Source organism: Eurypyga helias, unplaced genomic scaffold (assembly GCF_000690775.1).
Source record: "Eurypyga helias isolate BGI_N326 unplaced genomic scaffold, ASM69077v1 scaffold10196, whole genome shotgun sequence".
Lineage (NCBI taxonomy): Eukaryota > Metazoa > Chordata > Aves > Eurypygiformes > Eurypygidae > Eurypyga > Eurypyga helias.
The window spans coordinates 34,571-50,102 of NW_010257247.1; the positions used below are offsets into that span (position 1 = coordinate 34,571).

The 15,532-nt window shown below is 47.7% G+C and overlaps 1 protein-coding gene across 1 annotated transcript in view; it reads right to left on the minus strand.

The window, feature by feature from the left end:
- Positions 1-13,789: 13,789 nt before the first annotated feature.
- DSG2 (desmoglein 2) overlaps positions 13,790-15,532 on the minus strand; it is a 22,499-nt gene continuing 20,756 nt past the window's right edge. Inside the window, exon 15 of the mRNA XM_010153957.1 lies at positions 13,790-14,812. Within this exon, the coding sequence (XP_010152259.1) occupies positions 13,790-14,812 (1,023 nt within the window). The remainder of the gene's footprint in view (positions 14,813-15,532) is intronic.

A 15,532-nucleotide genomic window follows, 5' to 3' on the forward strand; every position in this document is an offset into this window, starting at 1 on the left:
TAGGGGCAGGGGTTCTCAGAAACTAAAGTCCTACCCCAGTCCTTCTGAATGGTTTATTTTGGGACAAAGCAGGAAAGAGTACTGTTTAGAGCGCTCAGATCTTTCAGAGGTCACCCATTTGCTTCCTTCATAGAGAAATTCCCCATTCCTTTTTCTCTTTTCCCAGACAATGCAGTTCCACTCTCTCAGGCAAAAGTGGTCCAGCACCTTCAGAAAGCAGAGGAAGAAACAAACCTGAGCAGCCAAGGTCATTATTAAATGTTAATTAATACATTGCTGATTTGCTGAGTGGGAGTTTGAGAGGCATCCAGTGAAAAGGGCACGGAAAAATCGGGGAACAGCACTGCTGGCCGGTGTCAGGAATGCAGGCAGAAAGGGAGCCTGGGAAGGAGATGCAGTTTGTCAGCTGGGAGTAGGGGATGGTCATGCATAGCACATGCATTCACAGAAGCATGAGGAGCAAAGGCCTCCTCATGTAGGAAAGCAGTTTAAGTTATTTTAAGTAGAAAAGCTGCACCGAGGAGAACCATGTGAGAAAGAGGAGACAGAAGGGCAGAGCTGTGTGGGGACCCATCCCTGGGATTAAGGGGTAAGAAGGAGCATGAGCAAGACATTTAATAACAGCAGGGATGCGGAGGACAACTTCCTGGCTAAAATAGAAGTGAAAGATAGGATTGGCAGGGAGGGATGGCGAGGAACAAGAGCTGCAAAGACAACAGAAGGGAAGGCTGTGTGGAGGGAGAGAGGTAAACAAAAAGATACACTTTCAGGAGGTGATGGACACAGACTGTCATGCAAATAAAACACAGAAAGCAGCAATGTATAGAGAAGCAGTTCTGTGGGCAGTTCAATACACCTGCTTTCCAGGGACTGGTATTTTAGATGTATTTTCATAGAATCATAGAATCATAGAATGGTTTGGGTTGGAAGGGACCTTAAAGACCATCCAGTTCCAACCCCTCTGCCATGGGCAGGGACACCTTCCACTAGACCAGGTTGCTCAAAGCCTCATCCAGCCTGGCCTTGAACACTTCCAGGGATGGGGGCATCCACAGCTTCTCTGGGCAGCCTGTTCCAGTGCCTCACCGCCCTCTTTATGCTTGAGTCTCCCAGGGAAGCAGTAACTCAAGAAAAAAGAAGGCTGAAATAATATTTTCTGGGGCAATGCCTGTCTTTTAAAATGACGTTAAACATATGCTGCCCATATGCCTACTCAAGGCCTTGTGTTTGATGGACATCCTGCTTTACAGACTCCCCCTGCTGAGAGACATCCCCTTCAGAAGACGTGGCTGAAGAGCTTCTGTAATTCTCGATCACCCCACTCTGCCTTAGCTTGGCATGTAATTTCTCTTTGGAGGTAACTCTGTTATTTTCAAACAGGACACTGTTTGCTAAGGTCGTTTTTAGCTCAGGATAGCTAGTGACTAGAGTAGTGGGTCCAAAACTGGAACTCCTCTAGCTGGGATGTGCCAGATCAGCTGATCAAACACAAGGCAAACACTCACTTTGCACTTCCTACCCCAGAACAGGTTTTTCCCATATATGTTATGAGTGTCCTTCAGACTCCATTAAGAGAACTGGTTTTGATTTCTCTTCATCCTGAGCAGCAAGCTGAGGAATGCCCTTGCGGCACAGCACCCTGGATGAGGACCAAAGGTCGCTCCTTTCCTTCCCATCTGAGTCCCATCGGATCCCGAGCCCTGAGATGCAGTTTTTTGGGATGTCAGTCTCAACGGGTGGCATTGACTTCATCAAGGCAGTGCCCAGGGACCACTCCAGAAGTAAGGGCTTGGGAGAGCTTGGCGTGTGGAGCAGGGAGAGGGACCAGTGTGTACTTCTGAGCAGTGATATGCACAGCCTCTGCTTTAGATTGCTGCCCCCATCAGCAGTCTGCTTTTGAAAAGAAAAGGTTTTGCCTAAGATCAGGTAGTGTCTGAATCTGAAGTCATTCTAGAAGGAAGAAAAATAACCTTCAAAAATAAAGAGCATTCTCTTTTCACTCCTACAGACATCCTACTGTTTTTGTGATTAGTCATCTGCGATCTCAGCTCCATCTTTGACCAGAGTTATCAAAATCTAAATTCCTTGCACCCATAAAAACTAAATTACTGGGACTATGGCAGCCTTCCTATTCATCAGAATATCCAGTTATAACAGGGTGACTAATTTGTCTCTCACCTTGCAATTATGTGTGTTTCCCTATATGACTGCTGTGATTAACATAGCAACATGGTATGTGATTAGCATACACCTGCCTCTCATCCCGAGCTGAGCTCTGCTCGGAAGTAAAGGAATTGCTGGACCCTCTCAGGGTGCCCTTACCTAGATGCTGAGGAAACTACCAAGTGAACCCTGATGAAGCAAACGTGAGTGTGCCTTTGTGGCAAATAGGGCCCACTCTTGACACTATGTTTAGTCTCCTCTTATGAGTCTTCCAGCTTAGTGGGATGAAAATGATGGACCACGTAAGAAAGAAGCATCGATAGAGGAAGAACGGTTTTCTGTGGGACACCTACGAAGCAAGGAGAGAGAAATAAGCGAAGAACGTATTGTGCTGCATAGCACACAAGAAGACTGTTAGCTTTCTGAGGGAGGGGACATCCTGTGCTCTTTTGTTTAATTCTTTTATCTCAATCCCTTCTTAATTTTTGCTGTTAAAAAAAACAAAAACCACAAACCAAAAACAAACACACACCAGTCCATAATAGGTCTCTTTGCTAAAGGTGTCACTGATCGGTTGTTCCCTTTGACTTAAGGTGACAGTCATGCAGAAACCACCACACAGTGAACTGGGATGCTGGGATGTCTCTCCCCCTCCCCGCCTCCCCATACCTCGATGCATCACTGGTATAAGCTCAGCACACGGGTAGTGCTGCCTCAGGTTAAAACCATGCAAAGTTGAGAGGAAGAAGAGCGAAGGAAAGAGGGAAGGAGAGGTGCTGCTGGGGAATTTTTCTCTGGCATTACTTGATAAGACCAATAAAGAAACTTGCTGCTCCCTCGGGTGCCTTTCGTTAGCTGCAGATCTATTAATCAGGTTGAGTACGGTTCTACTTTTCATTACAGAATGTGTCAAAACTTCTGACAGAAAAAGGTAGGTGCTTCCTAAGGGGTTCGTCCTTTGAGAACAGGAAGGTGTCAGTATGTTGCCAGAGAACATCTCATTTAAGAGATCAGTGACAAAGCTGGATAAGTCATTATCCTTAGGAAGGGATTTGTTACCTACACGAAAGGAAGCCCTAGGAAAGAGAGGCTGTATTGCACTCCAGGGCTTTGTTCTTTATTCCCTCGGCCTTCACTGAGCACAACTGGGTACATTTTAATGCCAGTAAAGGTGTGTTTCCAGCCAAACCAAGAACCTTGTGGATGCAACAGCGCCAGGAGAGCCTGGCCGGCGCGTCGCACGCCTGGGCGTGAAGGCGTGTTTGCCAGCCGCTCTGCTGCCCATCCCTTGCGGAGGCGGCTGTCGCACCCCGGTTTCAGGTACCGCCGTGTGACCCGGCCCGTACCTCTGGCTGGGCTGAACCTCTCTGGGCATCCCCCGTGTCTCCGGGGAGTTTTGCACGCCGGGAAGCGGGGGACACACACAATCGCAGGCTGCCACCTCGTGGCCTTCGGCCCCCACGGGCCTCCACCTCCCACCCGTGGGGGTTTGGGTTTGCTCCCACGCCGGGAAGCACCCCTTCTTCCCGAGGCAGTGGGGCGGGAGGCACCGCTGCAGGCAGGGAAGGGAGCCCCATGCTCTCCGGCACGGCTGGAGAGGTTCAGTGGTTCTGCGTCAAGACGCGCGTTCCACCTGTGGGGCGGTAGCTGGTCATCACAAAGGTAATCAGCCAATTCTCTTTCCACCGACACCAGAGAAAATGCCTGCCAGTCCTCTATCACTGCAATTCAGAAGCTTCTCTGTGGTGGCAGACAGACACAGACATTAAAAAACAAAAACAAAAACAAACCCACAAAACCCCCAAAAAACACAAACCCAAAATCCAAACCAAAACAAACTAAAAATCATTCTGTCACCAAGAGAGGGAGAGAAGGAGGAAGGAAAGGAAAGAGGAAAGGAAAGGAAAGGAAGGGAAGGGAAGGGAAGGGAAGGGAAGGGAAGGGAAGGGAAGGGAAGGGAAGGGAAGGGAAGGGAAGGGAAGGGAAGGGAAGGGAAGGGAAGGGAAGGGAAGGGAAGGGAAGGGAAGGGAAGGGAAGGGAAGGGAAGGGAAGGGAAGGGAAATGCTGAAGGCAGATTCCCTTCCCTGTGAAAACCTGGATTTCTTCCCTAATGCTCTGCAAACAAACATAATGCACTCAGGTCAGATATTGTCTGACTCCAACTCCTCCATACCAACAAGCACTGAGTCTGCTGGATGAGTCCATTGCACAGGGGAGTGTTTTGATTCCTATTGATCCCTTAATCTGGCTGTAGAGCACAGCAGGAAAAGATGTATGTGGGAGAGGAACAAAGAGGGGTTATCTGAAGGGCAGGGCTTTCCAAAGGAGGCTCTCTCTGAAATGAACCCTGGTGGTACTAACTGCTAATTTATTTGTAGTACAAATTCCTTCCAGTGCAGCAAACATTCCTCACAGACTATTGCTTTCTAACAGACAGCAGATAATTTTGTAAACTCAGAGTGGTTATGTTCAGCACATTCTCTTCCAAAAACAATTAAAAAAACCCCAGTTTCTCTCCTTTTCCTATGCCATCACATATTGTGTCACATTGTCCTTTTCTGCTAATGTCAGACTTCATCTGATGCAAAAAATCAGCTTTCAGGAGCCTAAAATTGTGCTTACAGCAGATCCTCACTGCTCTGGAGCTTTCTACCTCTAATTATTTTCTTGCTCCTCACACCAGAACAAATCAAGAATGTTTCTGTTCCTTTCATGTGCTTCAAAAGTATTCTTGTTTTTATTTTGTCATAGGGCAGAATACTCCTTCTTAGAGAAAAACAGGAACAGGTTATCTGGTAAATAAATAAAGACACTCTGGGACAGCACCAAATTCTGCCCTTCCTTCTGGATTTTGCACTGTGGGTGTAGTGTCCTGGCTGTGTCCCCTCCCAACTTTTTGCCCACCTCCAGCCTGCTCGCTGGCAGGGCAGCGTGAGAAGCAGAAAAGGCCTTGATGCTGCGCAAACACTGTTCAGCATTAATTAACACATCCTTGTGTTATCAACACTGTTTTGGTCACAAATCAAAAATGGACTGCCGTAGGACCTACTATGAAGAAAATTAACCCTATCCCAGCCAAAACCAGTGGGAAGCCAGACTGCACTAGACATTACCAGTGAGATTTGTAGGAAGGGGATCACAATAAAATGGTGTGATCTTAAATTATACAATGAAATATCTCATGTGAGTGGGTTAGTGGGAGCCTTGGATGATCAGGATTTTGTGGCAGAACACTTCCTTAAATATACCCTTTAAAAGACTTCATTCATCCTCAAACAGCTAACCATACTTCTGTACTGACCTGGATTAATTTACAAGTCCAATTTTACTGTGGTTGCTCTCCCAGATTCCCAGATCCTAATGCTGTGTAATTTTCAACAGGGGCAAGGGCCTTCTTTTAACTTTAGACCAGTTTTCAGGAATTTTCTTGGATCTGAAAGGAGGAGAACACAATGGGAAGGGGTGAGGCAGATAAGGGGAAGGCAGGTAACACTTTTTTTTTTTCCTAACTGTAGGGTTCAAAAAAATTTGATTCTGAATGTCTCACAAGTATTTTGAACTAATTGTAGGAAGTAACATGAGTAGAGTGAGCCAGAAAATTTAGCAGAGCTTATAATGGTGGTCACCTTTATTCAAGTTGTAAGGGAAATTTTTGTGTGAGAGACTTGTGTTCGGGTCCATCCAATCTTCCCTCTTTGATAAGAGCATCCTAACAGCTTCAAAAATGCTGCAAGGTCACTTTGCTTGGATGTGTTCCACATGGTATCAAATATTTAAATGCTCGTTAATTCGAAGAACAGTGGTGTGAGAATGATCCTTCACTCCTTGTTCAGGACATGTCCTTGAGATCTGCTCCAGGTGTTTATCTGCTGTAGTCTGGACTTCATCTGCCCCAGCTGACTGCCATTATTCCAGCCTGCAGGAAGCTCAGCTATTAACTACTTCCACTAGCATCACCCATTAGGGTGGTATTTGATGTGGAAAGGCTAGTTGGGGCATTTAAGGGGCACGCATGCTTTTACCCATCTGACATTAAGTCTAATTTGCTTGTTTGTTTTAAGAGATGCCTGAAAAATCTCACACAGAACTCTGAATGGATATGGTTTGGTTTGTGTTAGGGAAAAATGTTTTATTCCAGTGAGGCAGAGTGTATGGAGAAGGAATAGTCCCTCTACAAGTTACCAGGACTATGGAAAATTAAATATTTGTATGGATCTGTGTTTTGGCTCGCCCACATCTTGCTTACAGGAAGAAAAGAAAGGCAGGATGGATGACAAAGTAGCTTTTCTTTAACAGATACGTTATTTTGACAGGACCACTCTGGGGTTCTGATTCAAAAAGAGCGTGAAAGGCTTTGTCTTTCCTGCTGTTACAGAAGTTAAGGTTGCTGGCTACAGGACAAAAGTGTTAGGTGTATCAAAGGATGATAAATGGCAAAACGGTGGTTGCCCTCGTGCACACAGCAAGTTTCTCCCTGCCAGCACTAGCTGTGTTGTCAGGTGTGTGTTACATCAGGTGCAATGCATCAGCTGGGAGATGTCATTTGGCTCCATTTAAAAGCTGATGTTGTAAGCACATAATTCCTTCTAATTGGAAGCTTTGCTTTTAGGTTTTTGGTGGGGTTTTTTTTTTTTTTCAAGAAAGGATGAAAGGAATAATTGGCAATGCTTGCAGTTTTAAAAAAATAATAATAATCTGTCATTTCACAGAGGAAGAAATCAAGGGAAGCAAGGAAGGCACTGGCTTGACCAGCGTGGGTGGCAGAAGGAGGAGGCGAAGGCAACCAGCCAGGCTGGAGGTTGCCCAGGGAGGCTATCACAGGCCTGCTGCTAATACCCACTGCTGCCCAGTGCCACGTTGCTGCCACCGAGCTGCTCCAGCATCCACAACCATCCTGTGTTCCACATCTGCTCCCAGATACCCTGTCCCCAGCAGAAAGGTAGGTGGGTGCTTTGGGAGGCTGGATTCCAGGCCTGAGGGACACCCATCAGTTGGTACCAGCACTGTCCCACTGTCCTCTCAAACTCCTGCACTCCTCCAGGGTTTAAACTTTAGCCACGCTCCAAAGATCTTGGATAATCATTATTCAGGGAATCAATCCAGTTTGTTGCTTAATCACTGAGAGGTGATATCTCATCTCTGAGTATTATTTGCTAGAGATAACAGATCTAAGAAAAATACTCTGATGAAACGTTTGAATCATAGGTCAGAAAGCAGCTTGGAGCTGAGGCAGGAGGGCTATAAACCCTCCCACCCCAGTGACCTGCACAACAAACTTTCCCAGGCGGTTTCCCAGGCTGGGTTCCCCCCAGTGTGCCTGTAGCACCTTCTGGAGGCATTCCCACTGCTCGGCTGAAGACACTCTCTGCTATATATTTCAAGGAAACGAGTTTCAGGGCAATTTTAAAACCAGTGCTGTCACTTTGTACACATATTTCAGTAACTAAAAGGAAATAAGGGAGTAACGAGAGGGAACATTTGCACGGTGCAAATCCCTCTCTCCCTGGGCTTCACCAGCTAATACAAGGTAACAATGGAAGTTTCCTTCAGCATCTGACAATTCAGAAAGTTTGCTTAAATGCCACTCCGCAAGACAACTTCTCTGATGACTATTGATTTTTCAAAAATGTTCTCATCCTTAAGATAAAATCAAAAGAGAACATTTTGGGGCATTAACATGAATTAAGAGCCTTTGTTCTCAAGGAAGAAACTGAAAATTTTAAGACTTACACGATGTGGTTTACTTTGTTCCCACTGTTCAGTACCATTACAGCGAAAGCCCCTGCTTCAAATTCTAGAAACTGACACTAATGAGATGAAATAAAAATACAGTTTTCATCTGTGGCCCATACCCTCACTATAGCCTCGGTGACTCAATGAATAGGGAGCTGTAAAAAGGAGAATAACCTTCCCACACCATCCCTCCCACCCCACCCCCGCAGTAGTGGAGCTGGTGCCCAGCCCTGCTCTACCTCAAAATTATACCCGTAGCTTTGTCTACTTTGGTGATTTTTTTGCAGCTGTGGAATTAAAGATGTGGTGTACTGAGGAGGATGGCATGGGCCACTGGTACCAAGTACTGGTACAGCTTATTTTGTTCGTACACTTGGACTGCAAAACCCGGGATCCTCCAGCACTTGGTACCACCTGGGAGTTACCCTTTGGGTCAGGCAGGCAGCAGAGCCACGGACACTGTGATGTTCTCTGCGGCAGCACCTGTAGTTAAATAATGTGCTCGTTTTGGGAGCACTTTTCAGCATCTCTGCATAGGCTGCAATGCCCGCTATCCCATTCTTGAGGAGGGGGAGGAGATCCTGAGTTTGATTTTCAGCTGCCAAGGTGCTGAGCAATAGGATGTGCCAGGGAGACTTAACCACCTGCACTGTCAGGTCCTAAGGTGAGGCCACCCACAGAAACGGGGAGCTGGAGGCTGCAACCTCTTTGTGTGATTCAAGGGTCACAACAGCTACTTTTGTGCAGTCATTTCTTGGCACAGTGTCTCACAGGAGGGTTGGGGCACTGAGCATGGCTTAGCTGGCAATGAGGTCCCTGCCCTGCATTGGTTTATTACTCAGTGATTTCTCTCTCTGCAGGGAGAGCAAAATGACCCACTTCTTCTCATCCAGTTACCTCCCTAATCCATTTACTGTCCATTTGTGTCAGGTGGCCGTTGTCCTGTTCTCCCTTGACAGTGAGCCTTTCCTAGATCATGCCAGTGTCCCAACAGTGTCCCCACATCCCAGTGTCTCATCCAGTGTCCCAACATCATCACTCACCATAAGGGAATGCCTAGGAAAGAGAGTCTTCCCACCAGGACTCTCAGCAATCAGCTGTTTCCCACAGCATTTTCCTGCAGAAACTGGCTGCTCATGGCTTGGGCAGGTGCACTCTGCACTGGGTAAACAGCTGGCTGGACGGCCGGGCCCAAAGTGTGGTGGTGAGTTAAGTCCATTTGGTGGCTGGTGACAGGTGGTGTTCCCCAGGGCTCAGTGCTGGGGCCAGCTCTGTATGATAGCTTTACTGATGATCTGGACGAGGGGATGGAATGGACCCTCAGTAAATTTGCAGATGACACTAAGTTGGATGGGAATGTTGATTGGCTTTAGGGCAGGAAGGCTCTACAGAGGGATCTGGACAGGCTGGAACAATGGGCTGAGGCCAACTGTGTGAGGTTCAACAAGGCCAAGTGCTGGGTCCTGCACTTGGGTCACAGCAACCCCCTACAACACTACAGGCTTGGGGACGATGGCTGGAAAGCTGCCCAGTGGAAAAGGACCTGGGGGTGTTGGTCAACAGCTGGGTGAATGTGAGCCAGCAGCGTGTCCAGGTGGCCAGGAAGGCCAATGGCATCCTGGCCTGCATCAGGAACAGTGTGGCCAGCAGGACTGGGGCAGTGATTGTCCCCTTGTACCTTATCGCTCCCTACAGCTCCCTGAAAGGAGGTTGCAGAGAGGGGTTGGTCTCTTCTCCCAAGTAACAAACGGTAGGACAAGAGGAAATGGCCTCAAGTTGTGTCAGGGGAGGTTTAGATTGGATATTAGGAAAAAATTCTTCACCAAAAGGGTTGTCAGGCATTGGAACGGGCTTCCCAGGGAAATGGTGGAGTCACCATCCCTGGAGTTATTTGACAGACGTGTGGATGAGGCGCTTAGGGACACGATTCATTGGTGGATTTAGTTAGTGTTAGGTTAACAGCTGGACTTGATTTTAACGGTCTTTTCCAATGTATAAGATTGTGGTTCTATCAGCTTTCTCCAGAACTAGAAGCCATTTCTCTATGTTCAGTAGCCCTCAGTGGCTTGCGCATTGAATCCATGCAAGCTCCACCATTCACAGCAGCTTTTCTAACACTGTATGCTTCAGCTGCAGGTACGGACTGTGGGGCAGGAGACGTGGTGCCTGTTCCCACATGGCACATCCTGGGCTGGGACAGCAGTGGATTCGAATCCCTCAAGGAAAGGCCAAAAACCCCAAGTGCTTGGCCATGCTCCGTGTCCCACCACCCCCAGGTGTGACACATACTGCTGTGCCGGCCCCAGCCCAGGTTGGTGTGGGCCGGGCTGGGGTTGGACACCTGCAAGCTGCGGCCCCCGGGCCAAAGCCTACAGAGGCCCGAGTGAACAGGAACCATTTTTCTCATCGTGCCAACAAAACCAGGTCCCTGCTGCTCGGCACGCGCTGGCAAATTTTGCATCCCCTACGGACCTCAGGCACCCAAGGGCTGACCTTCCCAGCCTGTGCTTCCAGTGGGCTCACACACCGCACCCGCCTGGCACCCTGAGCCCCTGGGAGCCCTGGGCAGCCCAGCCTCATGTCCTCACGTGGAAAAGGAGTTCGACACTGATTTTTTTTTTTCTTCTGTCCCTTCCGATTTTCACTCCAGTTGGTTCATCTGGAGGAGTGTGTTCCAAGGCCTGTGCTGGCAGCAGGCAGAGAGCAGCTTTCCTACCCAGAAGGCAGGAAGAACAGATGGCTGTCACTGCCTCTTGAGCTCACAGGGAGCAAAAAGGCCACCAGGAAGGAGAAGGGGCCGGTAGAGGAGACAGCTAGAGCTGGTGGCTCTGCTTCCGCAGTTCAGGGATAGGGAGTGGTGCATTTTTGGGACGTCCCGAGGCCATAAACACCATCACTCTCCTGGGCAGAGCAGCTGTTTTATTTAACCTTTTAAAAACTGATTTACTGCTGATAACCCCAGCAAGCTTTAAGCCTTTGATGGTGGATGATGGTCAAATTCCCAGGAAAGAACCGAGCCTGGAAGAGCTCCTCCTGCCTTGCAAAGTCTAGCCTGGCTCCAAGCATACACCAAGACATGATGCAGAAAATACCTTTGTGTGGGCACCCGGGACAGGCGCTCCGCTCGTCCTCCTGCTGGGGACGGTCGTGTCCTCGCTGCGGCACGCTGGTTCGTACTTGTGGAATCCAACATTGGTGAAGATCCGCAGGAAAAACAAAGCATCCTGGATGCAGGCCCTGTCACACTGGTATTTCAGCATAACCCCGCTCTGTTATTTTTAGATAAGAAAATCGCAGGCTTCGTTTTTGCTTTTGAAGTCAGAATGAAGCTTCTCTCACAAAGATAAGAGCTGAGGGCTAGTCCCGGTCTCAGGGTTATCTTAGTGGTCGGATGCTAAGCAGGCATTTCTGTTAGTTTGGGGCTGTACGTTCCTCCCACCACCATTTACAAAACAGCTCCATTAGAAGTGACTTCATTAATCTGATGGATGTCCTGCCAGCATTAGCACATGCTGATAGCATCGGAAGCCCTGGTACCAGACTCAGCCAAAATAATGGAGATTCACTCCTAATGAACCGATTCTTTACAGCACTAGCAAATCCGTGGTAGAAGTTTATATATAAACACCACACAGGGCAGTCAGGATTTGCGTGACACTGTCCTGACTCTTACGTCCTCTTCTGGATATAAACAACTATGTTTTAACAGCTACAAAGCTGAGATGTGTTTTATGCCATGTTGTTTGGAAGTATAAACTGGTTAGAAGAGTTTGACCAAAAGCCTAGTAGATCTGTGGATGGGATGCCGTTGTCTTGCATCACGTTCTTACAGAGCTTCGCCTGCTTAATCAGCGGGCAGAATTCACATCTTTTTCAGAATCTGTAAATTAGCAGGACGCCAACTTTCATTACGTCTGTATCTTTCAGATACTCCTTCAGGCTATTTGGGAAATCCCAATCCTCATTCTATCCTTCAACTATTTATTTCCAGTAGGAAAGTCAGTATTTTCACTGGGGTAGATGTCATAAAACTGAACAAAGAACCAACAGGCAGTGGAGTTCTTTATTTTAAGATTGCATAAAACCACAGAAATACTCCCTTAAAAAGTCAGAAATAAGTTCATTCCCTCTAACTGCAGGAAACAGTCGTGACCACTCAGAACTGCATGCTTGCTTAAAAATAAACGCACATAACTTTAAAAATGAAGTTTAACAGGTAAATAACCAACAGGTCCAAGCAAGTGAGTAGTTTGATTTGCTTGGAAGTACTCCTCCACTTCATGCAATGGCCCATCTGTCAAGATGCACCCTGCTGAGCACAGCCATCGCTCCTACTAGTTATGTTTAGGTTACTCAATCAACCTTTACCTCCCTGTCAGTAAAATCCAATACACTGCAAGCATTCCTTCTCAAAGGCAAAACATATCAGTGACAAACATAACGCTGCAGCTGCAGGAAAACTGCAGGGGAGATGGAGGCACCCAGAACGCTCTGCAGGTGCAGAGGTTTTGCATTACTCTATGACCAGCTTTGCTGATTTTACAGCTATGAGATAAACCCAGTACCAGTGTCTTACCTAAAATACTTTCTACTCTGACAAAGCATACGGACTGTATGGCTACAAAATTAACTTTAAAATGTTTCAAACTGCATACAAATAAATATTTACATGTGCATATATACATAGTGCCAAACAGTATGCAGTACTCTTTACTGATTTCACCACTTAAAATTACTTTTCTCTCTATGAAGCTTAAGTGTTGCAGAATTACAGGGAGCTTTCTCTTGTCTCGTCAGAGCTAAGGAAAGCTGCCATTATATGGCATTACCCAGGCCAGCCGAGCTCTGGGACTGGAGCCAGCAGAACATCACACACTCCCCACCCCGGCTGCATTTCTGTACCACAGACAGTGTTTAAATCACTTAGCTGATCCCACCTGTAAATCAGATCCTACAGATGTCGAAGGGCTGTAAACTTTGCTAGCAGAGCCACTGACTGAATCTCTGGCTCTAAAGCTAAGTTTTAGCCGTTTCTCATACATTATTAAAGGACCAATTAGGAGCCAGTGAAAAATCTATGTGACGCAAATGTTAACTTGTCTGTATTGAAAAATCTTTATGATGCAAATTCTAACTTGTCTGTGCCAGCCTAGACCCACACATGTAGAGTTTTCACATGAAGTACTCAAAAAATTGGACTGCTCAGCTTTCTTGCTATTTGGTCTCTTTAACCCCTGTGCTCATATGCAAGTATTGATTGCTTAAGGTACAAACACTGATAAGCCCAAGTTGTGACACCCCTCCAGACCAACGCACCACTGCCCTGAGGATGTACGGGCTTCCCTGGCCTGGGCTTCTAGGAGAGATTTCTTAGCAATTGACCACGGTGCAGAGATCTGCAGCTCAGGGGGAGCTGCCTCGGCCCACAAGGTAATAGGTGGCAAACACATGATGAGAAGGTGATGCCCCTTAGGGGGGCTCTTCAGCAGATACACTAAACAGCAATTCAGAAACCTAACTTCTGCTTTACACACCTCTACCCATCACTACATTTTAGACTTTGTTTCTGCTTTCCCATAATTATGCAGCTGCAGCTATGTAGTACTGTTACACTAACTAAATAATAAAAAGCTATTACAAAAACAGCACACAAGGAAAAAAAAAACTTGTTTGCCACATCTTTCCACTCCAAAAGCTTCGCTGCCTATGTTACCTCATAGCAACAGATTTCCTTACTATCTTCTTGGTCATAATCCTCATTTATACAAGCTACTGCAGGCGAGTCCATCTCATTCTGAAAGCTCCAGCAAATTCGGGTCTCCAGAAAACGCCCGAGGCGAGACGCACACTGACACAAGGGTGCTGGACGCAGCTACTCCCGCAAGGCACCAGGCTACGAGCGAGTGTACTGCACCGTGCTGTATTTGGTGACCCTGGAAGACTTGCTCAGCGTGGTGCTGGCAGGTGGTGACCCCTCCAAGTTGGAGCCTGCCTGGTTAAGTGAGGAGTCTGTGATCGATGTGTGCTCTTGCCTTCCTGAGCCAGCACCCACTGCCTGTTCGGCTCTGCTCTGCATCCCCGAGGCTGTCACCACCCTTTTGTTGACCACCACGCTGTGCCCCTCAGCCAAGGAGGGGAAGCTGAGCGAACCCTGCTCTGCAGCAGGCACAAGCACCCTCTCCCGCTCCCTCACCACGACATACTGTGAGTCAGGGAGATCCTGAACCGTCAGGGCTCCTGGCCCAGCGCCCTCCGACTTCACCATCCTCTCCGTAACCACCACGTTACTTCTGCGTGCCAGGTCAGGGATCTCCACCACACCCTGCAAGCTTGACGCGGGTGCCAGCACTCTCTCTGTCACCACTATGTTCTCCTTAAACTGGGGGTCTGGAAAGACAGTGGTCGAGCGGGCAGAGGCCCCCGCAGAGGAAGATGTTTCCGTCATGGTGAAATTGGTCTCTGCGTGGGCCGTGGAAAGGGGCCGGGCGTTGTGCTGCCCAGAGCGGGATGCGAAGGTTGTTTCTGTGACCACCTCCTTGGACATGGTGTCTTCTCCTGCACCACCGCCCCCGTGCACTGGTGGAGCGGTCTGGAAGCGGCTGCTCGAGGCAAAGGCTTGTTCAGAGCTGGAAGCGTTTTGCTGATCTAAGAACTGCGACTTTGCGTCATTAACACCGAAACCTGATTCTTTCCTGGAGCTACTGTCCTTCATGTTGATCTGTCTGCCTATGCATATTTCCGCTAGAGTCTTAAATTTGTCTCCTAAATCATCAAGAAAGCGGTCGTCAAGATCACCCTCAATAAAGCTGCAGCAGCCGATGGAGCCGTGGGGGGAGCCCGACTCTCCCTGGGAATAAACCAGGAGACAGTCATTGGCAGCTTGGGCTTCATCTTCATCCGCAAAAGTGACAGCTTTCTACAGGCAAAAGACAAAAGCAAGCAAAAGGTCGTTAATGTCAGCTCTAAACTCAATAAATCTGAAAATCAGGAATGCTTGGTCAAAAAGGTTAAAATAAGATAATTTAAGTGAACGCACAGAAACCGTGAACCAAACAAGGGCAGCACCCAAAAGCGCTTTTTCTGAAGTCAGTCTAAACTTGAGAGTACACTTAAAGAAAAGAAAAATCTGAAATGGAATTGAAAACCTTGAGTACTATCACCACCCGCTGCTATTCCTACCAGGAACTGTGCCATTTGTGACACTGCTCCATCCTCACAAACAGGCTGCTTTTATTTTGGTGCAGTGAACGAACTCCACTTGTAACTGGGTGTTTGTGGGAGAGTGCCAAAACCACGCCTGAGAGCAAACATACGTTTAATGAGTACATGCTGACTTGTGAACACCTGCCATGGTCCTTTTCACTAGCACAGCCTGCGGGATCACACCCAAGGAGCCCAACAGCAAACAAATCACAAAGTTAAATGGCTTGATAAGTGTGGGAACGGCGTATAAACTTTTAGGCTCCGTGCAGGCCACTTTGCAAGAAGGAGGGTCAGGAGTTCTATCGTGCTTCCAGGGCTAGCTTAGTCTGAAAGCAGCATCTGCAACGAAGTTGCTGCCAGTGTTAAGACAAGTATCTGCGTACATGCTTGCACCAGCTCCGGTGAAGACAGCCAAATCCTCTGGGCCTGCTGA